The sequence below is a fragment of the Callorhinus ursinus genome, unplaced genomic scaffold (genome assembly GCF_003265705.2).
Source record: "Callorhinus ursinus isolate GAN/ISIS: 27379988/994484 unplaced genomic scaffold, GSC_fseal_2.0 scaffold21, whole genome shotgun sequence".
NCBI lineage: Eukaryota > Metazoa > Chordata > Mammalia > Carnivora > Otariidae > Callorhinus > Callorhinus ursinus.
In genome coordinates, this window is record NW_027397083.1 from 1,668,825 (window position 1) to 1,686,607 (window position 17,783).

Below are 17,783 nucleotides of genomic sequence, written 5' to 3' on the forward strand. Positions count from 1 at the left end.
CTGCCACTGAGCCTGGCCTGTGTGGTGGGTGTGGAGGTGCTGTAAGCATCTTCGGGGCCTGGCCTTTCTGGGGTCCGTGAGCCTCCTGTTCCCCCTTCCCTATCCCCGTGACCCGGCCTCCCTGGGTCTCGGATGGGACAGCCACCAGGCAGGGGGAGCGGGCTGTCTGGCCCACTGTGTGATGTGAAACTTTTGGGTTCTGCTATTTCCTTGGTCCTGCAGCCCAGACACCTCGTTTAGCCCAACACATACCGAAAGGAAGGGGCCCATGGATGTCCTGGTTTTTCTCAGACAGCCGTGGCACAGAAGTCAAGATCGCAGACTCCGGAGCCATAAAGCTCGGGGCTGGAGGCCCAGCTCTGCCGGCTCAGTCTCTTCCCCTTACTAAGCCTCAGTCCCCCTTCTGTAAAAGGAGGGTCACAGTAGACGACCCTTGTCGCGCACCCCGCCCATTGCTCAGCAGAGGTGAGTTGTCTCTAAATGTTAGCTTTTATGCCGGGTAACTACAGACACAACTGCTAGGAGTGAGTATGGGCTCCAGTTCAAACTTCCACGGATTCCAGATTTCTTTTTCCATCCGGTAGGATTAGTGACAAGCCACGGCAACCCCAGCAGGGTTGGCGCGTTGGGGATGCGGCAGGGTCCAGCCAGCGGCTGTCGCTACTACAGACGACAGCTGTCCATCTAGCGCCCAGAAGCCGTGGCTCAGCTCCGTGTGGCCCGCATGGCGGGTCGCCGCCCCGAGTTCACACGCTTGCTGGCAGGCCCGGGAGTGGCTGCTGTACCCGCGGGAGGGCCACCCCGGTCCGGAGGAAAGGGAGGGCACGGTTGCTGCAGTCTCCTCTGCAGGGAACACCCCTGTGCCCCTGCCGGGGCTGCCTGTGGGCCTCCCGGGTGCAGAACACGGCCTCCGCTGATGTCTCTGCTGCTCAGACCTCTGGACACGGCCTGATGCCCGAGGCCACCCCTGGGGAGGTGTGATCCCACCAGTCTGAGGATGAGCTGGGGTGAAGGCCGAGCAGGGGAAGGCGCGATGGGCCTCCTGCGACGGAATCTGAGCCCTTTCCCCCAGAGGGGGGCATCACTGGGGTCAGGCCTTTGCAAGTGCCCGCTGCCCCTAAACCAGTCCCTTCCAAATGACTTCCAAAGCTGTCCCCCCCATACCCCGCCATCTCCCTGCGCCTTCTGTAGAGGGGCCGGCCCTCCATCTGCAGGCAAGCTCCTTGCAGCTCAGACCACATGGTCATGCCTGCACTCCAACTTTTCCAGACGCCTCCAGACAGTGGGGCTAATGAAATTCGTCCTTCAGGGCCACCCTCATGCATGAGCCCCTTCTAACACCTAATTTCGTATTATTTTGAAAAGATGCCCTAAATTGTATATGCTTCAGTCTTCCGAAGACCTGGGTCTGCTCCTGAGCTCTGCCCTGGGGAGACTCCCGGGCCTCTCACGGGAGGAGAGCACAGAACGGGGAGGGGACGCCAGGCTGACAGAGGTGTGGGGGGACTAGATGCTCCCACAGCAGGCTTTCTGGCTCCTTGCTCTTGCCAGGACACCTGGGTTCTCGTTTGGCCACTAACTGTGTGACCCAAGTCATTTCCCCTCTCTGGCCTCGGACTGCTCATCTGTAAACAGGAGAGTGGGACAATAGGGATTCTAGCACTTGAACACTGACCACCGATTAGGACCCCGTGGGGGGTGTCCTGGCTGACCACCTGCTCACAGGGCATCGGGCCTCACTGCAGCCTGTTCACCAGCATCATAAAGGAGCACGGCCCGCTGAGAAAAGGGCCTGGGTCTGGGAATCACGCCCACCCTAGGGGTGGCCTAATTCCACTGCTGGAGTGGGGGGCCCAGAGAGAGAACAGAATGGCCCTTCCCTGGTTGGGGACAGAGCTAAGTCATGCCTCCTCTTTACTTCTGAATTGGGGATCCACCCAAGTCAGAGAGAGAGACCTGCATCACTATCTAACTGGTCTCCACTAAAATGGGGCCCGAGTTCCTATTGAAAGCACGGGGCTTACTCTTTATTAAGCAGAACCTAATCCAGGTCACTGTGGGGAAGGCTGAAGCCACAGGGGCCGATGACCCCTGGGAGTTCACTCTTCTCTTGTGGGCGTGGGTGATGGAGTTAGATCTGGGTTCAAATCGCAGCCCTCTTGCTTCTTGGCTGTGTGGCCTTGGGCAAATGACTCAGTCTCTCTGAGCCTCAGTTCAGCTTCAAAACAGGGAAACTATTATCTACCTCATCGGATTATTCTAAGGGTTAAATGAGATAATGTGTGTGATGCTGCCTGGCACTTGGTAGTGCCTTGTGACCACCTGTTATTACTATTACGCTCTCTACTCTTCAGAAGGGGGACAACTCAGGTGCTGCTGCCCTGGGGCTCCTGGGAAGCTGACAGGGGCAAGGCAAGGGGTGAAGGGGAGATGGAGGTCTTAGCAGGGCTACTACCTGTCTGCCAGGGCACTGGGAAGCCCAGACACCTGGGTCCGGCGTGGCTTTGTGGGGTAAGCAGCAGAAATGAAAGCCTCGCCCCTTTCCATCCTCCCTCGCCCGGGTGGGGTGCCCTATCGGGAGGCCTGGAGCCCAGGGGTGAGCCTGGGGCCCTGGAAGAGGCCTTAGTGGCCGATGGAGAAGGCCCCCGAATCCGTGGACTGCTTCTCCTCGGTGGTCTGGTCGCTGGGGCACACTGGGTGGGCTGAGGCAGTGACTTTCAGCATTGTCTCATCCACCTGCAAGCAGAAGGGCTGGCATTATCATCCTCTGAGCGTCATTGTGCTCACTATCAGGGAGTTCCAGCAAGTCTGTGTGACCCCAGCAGTCCTTCCATGAACCTCATGGGCCAACAGAAACCTGAGCTAACCCATAGCTGTCCTGCCCCAGAAATGGAGAGGGGACAGTGAGTGGATAGGGGTGTCGGCGGTGATGAGCCACAGAGCCCCCCCAGAGCCCATTCTTGGCTGAATCCCTCAATTTGCATTGAGGTCCCATGAACTCCCCTTAAGAAGCCCCCAAAAGGGGGAGCCACTGAGAGCCCCTTGGGGTCTAGTGCCCCTCCCTGCCCTATCCCTTTACCTCTCGTGCCCCACCCCAGCCCTCCCCTCCAGCTCACCTCCTCAAACTTCTTGGCTTTGTACTGGTCGGCCCCCTTGAGGAAGTTGAGCAGGATGATGTCACAGAGGACAGTCCCCTGCAGGAGAAGAGGCCGAGTGGGCTCAGTGGGGTGGGAAGCAGCAGGCTCAGGTGGCCATGGAGTGGCCCGGGCAGTGGGCAGGATCGCCCTCAGGCAGACAGCAGGCCAGGGGTTGGGGTGAGTCCTCCAAAGACACCCGACTGATGTTTCCACTTGGAAAAACATCCAGGGGCTTTGCAGAATGTCTTCATCACCCACCTCTCCAGCTCTTGGCAGTGACCGCAGACAAAAAGGCAGAGAGAGGACTTGGTGGGAGAAGCAGAGGGTGAGGGGGTAAAAGTCCCTTGGGAGCAGGGCTCTGTTCCTTTGGTCTGTGGAACCCTGGAGTCTCCTCCCTCACCTTCATGGTGGGGAGCAGGAAATTTATACCAGGTGGAGCCTCCTGCAAATGGGGAGGCTGCTGTGGGAGGGCTTTGCAGAATGTCTTCATCACCCACCTCTCCAATGAGCTCTCCGTGACCAGAGACGTTCACTCAAGGACTGACCCAGCAGGGAGGCGGTGAGGGAGACTGAGGCACCTGGCCAGAGGTCAGGCTTTCCATTCTAGGCAGAAGCAGGGCTTACCTGCCCCCACCCCCAGCTGGGGCCCCACCTTGATTGGTCTCCTGTCTGAGCCTGGAGGGGCTGAACTCACCACTCCCACGGAGGTGAAGGCTGCCACAGAGCTGATGATGGTGGGGATGATGTTGAACTTGCCAGCCTGCAAGCAGAAAGACCAAGGCAGGTGGGCCGAGGGTCTAGCACGAGGTCCTGAGGCTTGAGGCTGAATGTGGACTCCCAGCCCAAGAGACCGTGGAGTGGAGGTTTCTTGGTAGACCAGGAGGCCCCAGCCCTTGACCGCATTGGTGAAGAGACTAGAGATGTGATTCACTGAGGCTCTTAGAGCTGGTCAGTGGCAGGACCTTGGCCCCCGGGAGGAGGTTCTTGAGGGCCCAAGACTGGTCCGGGTTTCCTCCCCTGTCCTCCCCCTGCTCTCCCTGGCCCAAGGACTCACGTTCCCATACACCAGCACGTCAAAGCGGATGCCAAAAGCCTTCAGGAGTGTGCGGTACTCACTGCCATTCTCCATCTTGTAGTACTTGGCAAACCTGGAAGCCAGAGGCGGAAGGTGGGTCCCACTGTGGCCTCCTACCTGAAGCTTCAGGGTCCTCTAGAGCCTACAACCCTCACTTACTGAGCTACTCTTACTGATGGTTTGCTGGACACCTGCCACAGTCCTCCCTGTGCGGTTAGCTGACCCTCTGCGCAGATGTCATCCTGGGGGCGTGTTACCAAGGCCGATTCCCAGCCCCACCCTGAACCTGTGGAACCCACATCTCTGTGGGTAGGGCCCAGGATTCTGCCTTTTAAGTAATTTCCCTAGATGATTCTGATGTGTGCAAAAGTCTGAGTCTGGACCCCAGGCTTCTTTGGTTTTATTTGTTTGGGTATCTCTGGGCCCAGCTCACTACAGATGCTCCCCTCCCCTTGGCTTCTCAGCCTGCTTGTGTTCAAAGCCTGGCTCTGTCACTTACCAGCTGTGCAAACTTGGGCCAGTTACTTAACCTCTCTGAGATCCAATTTCCACTTTTATTATCGGGAATAACATAGAAGTCCTGCTTCACAGGGGTGTTGTGAACATTGAGGGAAAGCACACATACCAGCGATCTAGAGCAGTGCCTGGAACACAGTAAGCACCCAGGGAATGCATGCTGGTATTGGCTGTTATTATTGCTGAAGAAATACATTCTCGCATTTATAGAGCAGTTTTAAAAGCCCTGCGGGATAGGGATGTGACTGCTCGGTTTTTAAGTGAGGCTCTGAGGAGGTTAAGAGACTTGTCCAGGGTTGCCCAGCTGGCTGAGACTCAGTGCTAGAGTTGCCCAAGACTTTATCTAAAGCCAGTGTATTGCCCCTACGGCCCTGCCCATTGTAGGCAAAACTCTAATATCAGCAAAGTGTAATTTCTTGGGGCTACCATGGACCCGCAGGGGTGACAGGATCCCAGGAGCATGCGAGGGGTAAGTGAGGTGATGGGGAGAAGGGGCTCAGAAAGCTCCGTAACTCTCTGGGCTTGCCATGGATCTTATTTGGTGCCGGATGTCTCCCCTTCAGTGTTTCTGATGATCCCCAGATCCCCAGGCCTCTCCCACAGAGATGGGGAGTCTGGGAAGCTCCTTCCCGGAAGGTGTCCAAGTGTTCTGTGACTGTGACGCCCCTCCCAGGGCTATTTGCCTTTGAGCATGCACAGCAGGGAGAGGGCAATGCTCAGCCCAAGGGCGCAGATAGCAGAGGGATCGATCACAGGCATGGGAGCAAGATCCTTTTGGGGAAGAGTCATCGAAACTGATGCGATGTCAGCCATTGTCTGCTCTGGCTGTCTGAACGCTGGAGGCAGGCAGCAAGGAATCTAAATCCTGGCTCCACCCCTTGCTGGCAGTGGGGCCTTCTATGTGACTCAGAACAGCTTCATGGCTCACGTCTGTGACCTCGGGGTGCTCATGCCCCCCCCCCCCACGGGTCTGTTAGTGAGAGGGGTAAACACTGAGACCCACCATTTAAGACGGGCCCTGTCGAGATCCGGGGTTGGGCCTTCTGCCTGTCCCTCCACACAGGTTCTCTGCCCGCCCTTCCCCGCAGGGCCTGGGAGCCTGGTCTGCAGACCTCCCCTCCACCAAGCACCCTGCCCTCTGGTTCCTGGTGGGCTCAGCAGTGGGAGGCATCCATGGGCCATCAGAGAGCGGGAATGGAAGAAGAGTTTATTTAACTGGGTCAGGAAGGAGTCCGGGCTGCATGTTTTCATGCCTGCCTGTGCCTGGGCATGGCTGGAGCCTGTGTGCCCACATGGTGCACCTGCAGCCCCAGGCTGAAAAGCTAAGGCCGAAAGCTAGTCAGTGAGGGAAAGGTTCCCCGGGGAGCCTGACCTGGGAAGGTGTGTCCCATGGCCTTTGCAGCCAAAGGGAGAGGCAGGGGAGGCAGGATGATCTTGAGACTGAGACCCAGAGTAAAAATGGGAGTGGCCCCAGGAATGAAAGAAGCCCAACGACTTATGCCAAAGAAGCAAAGACCTGGAGGACAAGGAGAGAGGGGAGGGGCTGGACCAGCTTTAAAGATGTGCTAAGTTAGGGTCTGGGTGGCGGCGGCAGAGGGCTTCACAGACCCAGGCAGAATGGAGTGGGCCGGGCTGCACCAGCAGGGGGACCCATTTTACAGATGGGGAGACAGAGAAGAAGGTAACTTGCCAGAGCCGGGATTCCAGTCTCTGCTCTTAACCGTGAACCTGCTGTCTCTGGGATTTGGGTGGCCGGTAAGGAGCCAGATCTCAAAGCCCTTCTGTATTCTGTGTTCTGTTCACATCACTGGAGAACTCAGGTTCCCAGTCCGGGAGATGTGGTCCCTGATGTCCTCGGGGACCGGGCAGGGGTGGGGAGGAGGGTCACGGATGTTTGGGGCAGGGCAGAGGCCAGGACTGTACTCCTGAAGTCTGCATTCTGGCCCGAGGCTGTAGGCACGAAAAAACGCTCTCACCTCGCCTTGGAGAACAAAAAGTCAGCATCCTGGGCACTGCGTTCAAAGAGAAAGCTGGCTAAATTTATCTTGGGAAGGAATGTGAAGGAACAGGGAGAAAAACCAAAGCGGACTTGGTTTTTCTCCAGCACCTGCCTTCCAAGAGGCAATAAGTATGATAAGATCATTATCTCACCAACCACCCACCCTCGGAGGAGGGTTGGCAGGGACTGGTTCTCTTCCTGGGAGGGAGGGAGGAGGCAGAACGGTGCTCGGGGAGGGAGGGCCCCGGCTGCAGGAGGGAGGGGCCCAGGAGTCCTGACTACTGTGTTCAAGGGTGGCCCGTGAGGGTCACGGAATCCAGCCCAACCCTGTGGCACTGGAGTTTGGGTTATCTTATCTCTTGGCACAAGGCTGGACTATGCTGCCCACCCCCTTGCAGTGAGCTAGGTGGGGCCCTTGACTAGTAATGTGAATGCAAGTGAGGTCTGGCACCTGTGGGCTGAGGCGTGTCAGAGCCTTGTGCCTTGTTCACCCTCCCCGTCCTCATGGCCACTTGCTCAGGAGCTAGTGGTGAACTCAGGCCCTGGGGGAGCCTGATTCAATAGGTGACAGGAGCCCTGCTCCCTAGCGCCCCACCTCCCCCGACCACACTGACATTTGGGTGAAGCCTCTGAGCCGAGGGGGTTGTTTGTTACAGCAGCTAGCGATAGTTACCCTGACTGTTACAAACACCCCTGATTTTCCAGCTGAGGGAACCTGGGGTTCAGGGAGGAGAAGTTCTCTGCCAAAGGATGAAGAGTGAGTTAAAGTGGGGAGTTTTTCAAGATTAGCCCACAAGAGGGCAATTCCCAATGATGACGCATCCCTAGGCTTATTCCCTCTAAGAGTCTTGGAGGTCTGGGTATGGTTGTGTTATCTTTAATTAGCTTTTCCACCCTGGACCAGTGAAGCCTCTCTGAGCTTTCTGCCTCAACTGAGCAATGAGAGTAGAAAGAGCCATGGGGAGGATGGATGAAATAATGTTAACAAATAGGAAGTCCCTAAAGCTCGTTCCTTTTCTTTCTTTTCCTGGGATCACGATAAATGCAAGAATATCTACGTTCACCTGAGCCACTACAGTCTCCTGCTTCCTAGAGAGAATCCCATCAGTGGTAAGAAGAGCCAGCACACACCAAGCGCTTACTGTGTGCCCAGCACTGTGCCACGTGCTTTATACTTCCTATCTCTTTTAAGACCCAGCCCCATGGAATTGAGTTCTATTGTCCTGCCCATTCTACAGATGAGGAAGCAGGATCACACAGATTAGGCAATTTGTCTAAGGTCCCCAAACCCAGCAGTCAGTAACCGAACCTGGGATTCAAACTCAGGCAGTTCCAGTGCCAGAGTTCACACTCTGAGCCAGCATTCTTTCTAGACTGTTCTTTTTGTTGCCTGATTTCTATTAGGTCGTGGCTGATTTCTTTCAGTTCTCCAGCTGGGGGCCCTCTTGCATTGGCAAGGCAGGTCTCCACACCCAGCGTCATCGGCTGGGAGTAGAACAGAAGAGCCATGGAGTGTGGGAAGAAGGGTTCCCCAGCCTCCTCAACTGAAAAGGAGATGGACGGAGCAACACCCTGGCCAGCCCTGATTTCTCCCAAATCCCCTGATTCCTACTTCTCCAGCTTTAGTTTTCTTGGTTGGGAAATGCAGTCGGCGAGAACACCACCACCAATACCCTCCTGCCCAGTCCACCTTCCTCACCCGTCGGAAGAAGCCCCCTCCGTGCCATGCAGTTTGAGTGCCAGCCACACCACTCCGCCCGCTTTCTTATTTCCTGAACACGCCCCTCAGACGTGGGCTTCTTGCCTGTGCCTACGCTGTTCTTCCCCTTCCCACCTTGCAAACTCCTATTCAGCCACCAGGGCCCAGCAGGTATTTAGAGCACACCTACCCTATGCCAGGCACTGTGCTAGCCCCACTGACACCTTGGCAACAAGCTCTGCTCTCATCAGAGGGAGAGAAATATGAATAACCACACACTCCCATAAATAGCTAAAATCTGATGTAAGGGCTGGAGAAGAGAGAGCACCATTCGAAGAGCACATTTAGTGAAGACAATCTGACCTAGGCTGCGAGTCAAGGCAGGCTTCGTGTAAAGTGACGTTAGAGCTGAGGCCTGAGGGATGGAGGGTTGACAGAGGTGCGAAGGCCAGAGGTGGGGGCCGCTTTCCTGGCTGTGGGAACCACGAGCCCTCTCCTGAGAAAGGGCATAGTGTCTCTGAAGAAGCTGTAGGAGCTTGGTGGGCTGGAGACTGGGACCGGCAGAAATGGCTGGGTCCACGTGGTCCTGCCACTGCCCATATCTCTTCCCAGTTCCACATTCAGGGACTTCACATGCAGCTTGAAATTGACAAGAGGGGTATATTTACACCAGGGAAATTGGCAACCACCATGAATCAGGTATTTCCTTTGTCTGTTTCCTTTTCTCCAGAGCGGTTTATCAGTGTGCGGGGAGGCTGTCAAATCGACCACCATGAATCAGGTGTTTCCTTTGTCTGTTTCCTTTTTCTCCAGAGCGGTTTATCAGTGTGCGGGGAGGCTGTCAAATCGCCCGGAGCTACCTTTCCTGCCACTGCTGGGCCCAGGTCTCTCCCTCTGTTCCCACGCACCAGACTGCATGTAACAGTCTGCACTATGGACGATGCGCCAGATCTCACCGCCTTTGTCCGAGGGCCTCCCTGGTGCCGAAACGGGCAGGGTAAACGCTTTCTGAAGGCAGCCGTGGATTCCTGACATCTCCCAGACTGAGTTTAACGATGTTGGTCTCCGGGTTTCCTCCTCCTGACTTGGCTCCTCTAAATTCTCCCAATCTTCGGTGGAGCCAGTGTAAGGTGGTAGCATCAGGCTGTTTCCCCCCCGCCCCCAAGTAGAAAACATTCAGATCTGGCATGTGGCTGGGTAGGCGCTATGGGTGGGAACCGGCCCCTGGGGAGGGAAACGGGGTGGGGAGAGCAGAGACATAATCTGTGTGCCCTGCTTACCCTGCTTACTTACTGCCAGGCTGGAGGCTTGCACACCTGTTCCTACATTCAGGCCTCACAACGACAACGGCTCGGTGCTGCGGCTATTGGAGGAGGAGCTTTGGAAGGAGACAGTCCTGGGCTTGAACCGTGGCTCCAGATTAGCTTACGTAAGCCGAGGGAAAGTCCTTCGCCTCCCAGAGTCTCCGTCTCCCCAGATGTGAAATGGGGGTACTAGCGAGAGCAGTGGGCTTGTGCCAGAGGATTCTGTGAGCTGCTGGCTGTGAGGCGCCGAGCTTTTGGTGCACGCCACCTGGTGCTCATCGGGCTGGAGAGAAGCCTGGCCCATGGCTATAAAATCTCCTGGGCCTGCCAGGGGCACAGCTGGGATCTGAACTCCAATGCCCACCCCCGCCGCTCCCCTGAGAGACGAGCCAGAAAGGGGACTTCAGGGCGGCCTCGGTGAGCAGGCACTTGCGAAGCTGGTGCCTCCTGCGGAGAGGCTGCATGGCCCCGGATGGTGGGGATGCACCGAGGAGGAGAGAAGGGCGCCCGCCGCCTGCAGCCCTGGGCCCAGGAGGGGCAGGGAGGGGGGCGCAGGGCAGGCCAGGAGCTTCTCTGATAGGCCCAGCTGTGGGCAGCGGTGGAAGGAGGGCGGAGAGCCCCTGGCATGCCCACCACTCTCCACTGCTGACCTCCACAGGCCGCCTGCCTGCCTCCCTTTCTTTCTGGTTAACGCGGGGCTTTGGGGAACGGGGACACTGGAGGGGCCAGAGGGCGGGCAGATGACCGGTATGTGGCCCACTGCTTCCCTGCGTGGCTAGGGTTCTCTCCGTGGTTGTGCTGCTCTATGACTGTCGCTCTTGTCAGGGACTCCAGCTCTCGGCCGGGCTCCCGTTCCTCCCCTGGGGCTGGGGGCTGGTGGTGGGAATGGTTTCCCACTCTGTTAGGCTCTGAGTGTCTCTGCTCCCTCGCTGGGTGAGTTTCTTCACAAACGTCGGCTGAGAGGGCTTTCCCATGAGGACCCTCCCGGGGACACCTGTGCTGTGACCAGACAGGACAAGCCCAACGTGGCACTGAATCCAACAAGCCGAGGCCTGACAGGGCTGAGACACTTGTGTGTGTGTGTGTGTGTGTACATGTGATCCCTCATGCCACGGGCAGCAGCAGATAAAGAATGAGTAAGTACAAACATCAATTACCATAATAAATCATTTGTCAGATGTGCTTCTGCCGGGCAGCGTGGAAGCTACGTTCCAATGTGACAGGTCTATAAATAATAGTGCACGCTTCAGCAGCGCATTTCCAGAGCCTTCCCCAGACACCCACATGCACTCATTCAGACTTGAAGGGACCTGATCACCTTGAAACAGCCCATTTCACAGAGGAGGAAACTGAGGCCTACGGAGGGCCTGAGAATTGCTGAAAAATCACACTGAGCATTCGTGGCGAGGCCTCAACCACAGCCTGTGGGCCTCCTGACGTGCAGCCTGGGCTCTCCCTGCTTTACCTTTGCTTCATCTTAAGATGAATAATTAATTATTCTCGGCTTGCTCCAGCACAAAATATTTTGCGTATAAATATTTCGTTACTTGGGTTCAGGTTTATCATTTCCACGTGATCATAGGAACGGGTCTCGTTCGTGTTTGTGCCTGACAGAATCTGGCATTGGAAGAGATCTTCAGAGCCCTCCCCTGGTTAGCCGCAAGAGGTTTGCTGCCGCTGCCTGGACCGCCCCAGAGAGAGGAAACTCGGAGCACCCCAATTTCAGCCTTGGGAGGCTCCGGCCTGCAGGAACGCTTCTCCACGCCGGGCTGACATTTGCCACAGTCGGCAGTCCATAAATGTCTGTTGAATGGAGAAGGTTTTGATCACAATGTACGAATCCCTTGGAAGCTCTCAGACATCTGTTTAGAAACGATCCCATAGAGTGATGGAAATTCCTTCCTAAAGCAGGGACACGTAACTGTTACAGGAAAAATAGCAACAAACTCGCGGGATCCAGGTTGGACTTGCGAGGGAAAACTTGGGCCTGGGATTTGAGCGTCTGAGTGAAGGAAGTGGTGTTCTCTGTGAAGCTTTTGGCTGGTGAGAAGTGATTTTGCCAGCTGAAATATACTTTTACAGTTGATTTTATACTGATAGGAAAATATCTCCTGGCAGACTCATTGCGTGGGGGCGGGGCAATGTCCTTGGAGCAGGCTGGGACTCCTTCCCTTAGAGAAGACCCTGAGCCATGTTTACTGACGCATAGTCTGGGAACCTAATCAGCTTCAGGGGCTGACATTTAAGCAGTGGTTGGTTGTTGACCTTTTTAAACAGATTACTATTAGTTCATCTTGAATGAGGCAGGGAAAGATAAATGGACATGGAGCTGGAAGATGTACCTGAGAGCCAGGTGGCTAGCTGTTTGTTCCTGGGACTTAGCCTTTTTGGCCTCAATTTCCTTGTCTGTAAAACGGGGGGTAACTATACCGGTCCTATAGGATACTCGTGGTCACCAGCATAGGTTCCAGAGGCTGCTGGAATTTGAAATCCAAGCCAGCACTATTTGCTGGGTGGCCTTGGGCAGATAACGAAAACTCTTGAGTGTTAGGTTTCCAGCTATAAAATTCTCTCTTCAGAATTGACGAGATAATCCACAAAGAGCACCTGCTAAGTCCCTGGCTCACTGGTAAGCGCTCGATGAGGGTTAGCCCTTGTTTTCTGCCAATAAAGTTGGTTGCTGTGAGGACAGGCTAGACATTAAAATTATAAAAGGCTGTATAAATTCCGGATCGCTCTAATGGTCTCTCCTTCCACTTGAACCTAAACAAAGAGGGAAATGGATCATGGCGAAGGCAAGCAAAATACATTCCCGTCAGCGGGGCCTTCAGGCATCTCTGTGGAGATGATGGAAGATGGCTGCTTTTTTAAACACATATTCTATGGCTTTTGGAAGGAGAAAAATCCAGATTGCAGAAAGAATGATCAAAGCCAAGGGCGCACTTTCGATTCCATCTCTGTCAATTGGCCTAAGATCTTGCTGATCTGCACGTTTGTGCATGGGAAGCAGAGCAGGCGCCAAATTTCCGAGCTCCAGGAAAGCTGTTGTGGGTTCATTTCCAACACGAAACCATCACTAGAAACACCTCCGGCATGAGGAACATCTAGCAGCTGAACAAGTGTTTTCTGTCCCAGACACCAAGACAGGAAATCCAAAACTGCCTTGCCTTTTTGTAGCAAAGCTGACTCGGGAGCTCTCAGAGGAGAAATACGAATCCGACGTCGCGAGACGCACCGTTTTGCTTCTGTCCATCGTTCCCGCCATCACTGCTGGGCCTGTCTCTCCCGCTCGCTTCTTTGTTGCAAACACTCTGACGATGTGACGGTGGAAGGTGTGCTAGAAGCCGCGGCTACAGATGGACCGGGTCCCCGGGTTTGAGTCCCGATGTTCCTCTTGCTTAAGCTGTATAATCTTGGGCAAGTCTCCGTCTTTCCGAGCCTACTATGGGGGTGTGGGGGTGAGCTGTGAATCCTGTCAAAATAGGCACAAAAAGGCTTTGCAAACTTAACTCTAGGGGCTCTCAATCTGAGGTCTGGGGATGGGCTTTAAAAGATCTTCAGAGTCCTGGAATTGTATGCCTCATAAACGCAGAGAAAAAGCACTAGAGGGAAGCCCGCCAAACTGTCCAAGATGTTAACTTCCTATAAGGGGAGAAAGGCTGGAGGAAGGAACGGGAGTCTCCACATCATCACGCCTATGTATCAGGATCGCTTGGATTTATTATTCTGAGGATGTATTTATATCTTTTTTTGTAGAAATAAGATATATATATATATATATTTTTTTTTTTTACAAAGAAATTGCCTGCAGAACTGCTCATGTGTATGAATATGTGCATCTTACTGGGCATTTGGTCCATGAGTTCATCCGGGGGCTATAAGGGTTAGAGACCTCCAAGTGTTCATGAAGGAAACCCCTGGTCCGGCGCTCCTGCCTTCCCCACCCTACCCTGGGCTGCCTCCCCTGGCAGCTCCTGTCCCCCCAGCGGTATCTCTGGGTCCCACTAACTGCTTCCTGCCTTCGCCCCTTCAGACCTGGGCAGTCACCAATGTCCCGTTGCTGGTCCCAGGCCCTGTGCTATCCTTCGTGGTTTCCCTACATCCTGCCCACACCTTTGAAACAGTCCTTTTATTGAACTCTCCTCATGTCACCCAGTCTGCGTGTGCTGTTTCCTGCTGGGACCCTGACTGCTACAGTATTTTCAATCGGTTTTTGTACCATCTCTGCCCACATACTCCCATGCGCTCGCATACATTCACTCACACACTCGCATACACACACACACACACACACACACACACAGGCCCCGCTCAGGCACACTCACCCACAGATTCACGCTCATCCCCTAACAAACACACCCGCTCACTCAAAGACATAGTACTCACATCCCCCAGAACCGTGGCGGGGGGGTAGCTCCCTGGTTAAAATCCTGTGCCGGCGAACGGAGGGTCCCCCTGTGATGCCAGAACTCAGCCCTTGTCTACACCCCCCCTTGCTGGTGGGGTCCCTGGTGACTCTCGCCAGTTCTTTTTAGAAATGCTGTCCTTTGCCCACTACTAATCCGGATGGACCCACCAATGCCACATCTCAATGTACTTGGAAAGAGGCTTCATAAAAGTACCAAATTAAAGTGGCTCCTGGAGAGGTTAGCCATACAGAATAGATATAGGAGTGAAAACAAAATCTTTCCACCAAGTTTCAGGCACGTCTTCATGTCAGCGGCTGTTAGGTTGGGACAGATGGCAGCTTCAGGAGATCACACAAATAAAGATTAATTTCGGTGGACGGCACCAGGTAATTTGGGGGAAAGTCGAACGGAGACACATTCTGGCTCAATACAAGGTCACCTTTCCAATAATTGGAGCTGTCAATGAGGGACAGGCCATTTTGGGAAGTGGCCCCATGTTTGGGAGACTGATGTAGCTAGAGCTGGGACAAATGACCTTGAAGGCTCCTTAGGATGTCTCTGTAACCTTGGGCAAGTCACTTCCCCTCTGAAATTTCTGCTTCCTCATTGGTGAAATGGCCACCCCAGCCTAGGGGTATCCCAGGGGTCCTCGGTGGCTACCAATTCTCTAAATCTCTGATCCTACAGGCAAAGAGCTGCAAGAAGTGGGGTGGGGGGGCATTTGGAAAGGAGCTGCAGAAGTAATTAGTGATGGAAATGAGAATCTCTAGCTGCCTCTTGCCTGAGTGTGCAGATTAAAACAAGGCTGACTCTTGGCTGAATGACTGCATTTCCTCCAGAGCAAATGGCAACAGTAGGACATTTAAAAAAACTCTGGCCTCTGTTAGAGAGGGAGTAGCAGACGAATTTGTTGGGGACACAAAAGGCCAGACCCTGAATTGTGCCTCCAGCAGCCGCTAGTCCTTTAGCCTCTGTGGACCTCAGTTTCTTCGTTTTTAAGTGACGGAAGTATCAACCACATGGGCATGTTTTTTTGAGGATTCACAAATATGAATGTCCCCAGCCCTCCTGGCTGTGTGGAAATCATCCAAGAAAAATGTGTTTGCGTCCAGGCTCTCATGCCTACTGGCTGTGTGACCTGGGGAAACTGGCTTCATTCCGCCAAGTCTTTGTTTTCTCATCTGTGAAGTGGGGGGATTGTGGCATCTACTTCACAGAGCGGGTAAGGAACAATGGACCAAAGCACATGAAACACTCGGCACCCAGGGTGGTGAGTATGGTGCCCACAGATCAGGAGGTTTGTGGGCTCCGAAGGTCTACCATTATCAGAAACAGCAGTGCCGAACCTGGCTGTGATCTTTATTCTCTGTGGCCTCTCCAACGTGGGCGCTTAGCTCAGCCTTGGAGGTCCGTGTGGTGCCAGTAGCTTGAAAGCAATATGAGGTGGTGGGTGGGCACCCAGGGGAGGGATCTGAGGGGGCTTGGGCGGAGACCTCTGCTTGTCATGGCTGCCAGATGCCCCCCCATGCCATCGCTCTGGAAATTCTTTTAAACTACAGGGGGGTCAAAATGAGCAGCTTTGTCCCTTCCTACTCTGGCCTGGGGGTCTTTGGTGAGGGGGTTAGTTATTTGGGTCCACACCTCTCATAGGCCCCTGGGGGTTAGGCTCAGGGATCCTCGGATCTGTCTGCCCAAATACAACCTAAGCTGATTTAGGACCAGGTCCACCTCACATTCTGCCGTGTGGAGTGGGGGTGAGGGGGGACCGGGAAGGGGAGTCGGGGTGGAGGGGCAGCTGAAGCACAATGCACTAGAGATTGAGAACTCCACACCATTGCTTCTTTAGATCAAAGAGCTTGTTCTAAAACTGTGTGGCACCCGTAGTAGGGGTCTTCATCATAGTTCACATTCTTCATAAGCTCTCCTGCCAAGTAAGTTATTTGGGAAATTGAAGAATTCCCACTGGCCACAGGGAAGTTATGAAGATGAAAACTTTGCATTTTAGATCCTGAGAATTTTATTAATATGTTGCTATTTTAAGCCACCATACAAATATCCTTTGTATTGATTTCTGTGTGATGTACCCACTGAATAAATATGCCAATTTCTGCCAGGGAGCTGAACAGTATTTTTAACCTACTTTAAAATATGTGTTGTTTCCTATGGTTTTTTAAAGTTTGGAGTTGATTATGAAAGCACTTTCAATTTTAAAAAATTCTTCTCTCCAGAGAATATACATATATATTTTAAACTATTAAATATAAAGTGTAATGGGACGTAGTTTTAGATGTAGTTTTAAAACTACAAATAAAAGTAAGAAAAAGGTGAAATGATTATTTTTTTTTGCTTATGTCCGCCATTATATTGGAAAACACCACCACCACAAAGAAAGTTCAAGTAACAATTCTTTGGATATATAACTGAAGTATATTCTCATGTGTGCTTTTTTTTTTTTCCTGATCACTGCCTATTTAGCCAATGTCTCCTGTTTAGTGTATAGCACTGTTGTATGTAACCAGGGCTCTGCCAGAAACTTCCGGGTCTTCAAAAATCAAGGGCAAAACAAAACAGAGAGCTGAAGCTTTTCACACCTTGGCCAACAGGATCCTCAAGATAATGGTACTATGGCCATTTCATAGACGGGGAAATTAGGATGGGAGAAGACCAAGGGCTTGCTCAGTTTCAGCTGGTTCCAGATAGTTAACCCCAGGTTCTTCTTTTTCCTTTTCTTCAAGATGGGGGTGATGGGAGGGGGCGTCAGGGAGAGATTCCTTATGGCTCAAGGCCATTGGGGATATAAACTAGATGATATTTAGAGACCGGTTTGAGCTCTTGGTTGGAATAGCAAGGGATCACTAATGGTCATTGTGACCATTTGTTATTTGTGAGTCAGATGAAACTTCCTGGTTATGAACAGAAAGACAAACTTCCCATCTTGTAAACTCATCCCACTATTGCTCTGGCTTTGTGGACTGAGAAACCTTAGAAAATGCAGGCACCGGAGAAGGGCTGCCTGGGTGTCCCTTAGGCTCAGGACAGCTTCAGAGCCAGAGCTAAGAAGGGCTCAGAATCACAGCACATGCATTCTGGGAGACCTTGGTCACATGCTCACACCGCTGACATAGCCTGTCCATCTCCTAGGGACGGCAACAGTTAGAAAGCCCTTCCTGGTTTTGAGCCAACACCTGATGGGGGTACATGGGGTCTTTTCTTCCCGATATACACGGCTGCTGGAGGTGTGACTCTTTAGAACAGCCCCTGCTTCCTCCTCCCGAGGTCCCAGGAGACAGGGGATTACCTGAAGTTGTAGCCTGGGGAGACGCTGCTCTTCTCCGAGACGCTGTCGAGCCGGGTGAAGGAGTATTTGGGGATGCACTGGTCCCAGGCCCTGTCCAGGTCACACACCCAGCCGATCTTAATGCCCAGGACTCCACCCTGTGCAAAGGGGCCACATATGAGGAGGGAGGGCCGTCTCCGCCGCCTGCCAGGGTGGGGGCTGGGGGTCGTGACACACAGACACGTGATTCTTCCTATTGGCACACGTCGCTTAGTAAACAAAGTACTGCAGTCAGGGACGTGGACCTTCGGGTCTCTAGATCCTGCTTTTGTCTTGCTTCTCTTAGCAGCAATCCAGGATCCACTTT

At 53.7% G+C, this 17,783-nt stretch overlaps 1 protein-coding gene across 1 annotated transcript in view; it reads right to left on the reverse strand.

Moving 5' to 3' along the window:
• Positions 1-470: 470 nt before the first annotated feature.
• P2RX3 (purinergic receptor P2X 3) overlaps positions 471-17,783 on the reverse strand; it is a 29,500-nt gene continuing 12,187 nt past the window's right edge. The window contains exons 8-12 of the mRNA XM_025879400.2: positions 17,438-17,574; positions 4,192-4,285; positions 3,832-3,897; positions 3,117-3,194; positions 471-2,736 (exon numbers count right to left, since the gene is read on the reverse strand). Of these exons, the coding sequence (XP_025735185.1) occupies positions 2,623-2,736; positions 3,117-3,194; positions 3,832-3,897; positions 4,192-4,285; positions 17,438-17,574 (489 nt within the window). The 3' untranslated portion in view covers positions 471-2,622. The remainder of the gene's footprint in view (positions 2,737-3,116; positions 3,195-3,831; positions 3,898-4,191; positions 4,286-17,437; positions 17,575-17,783) is intronic.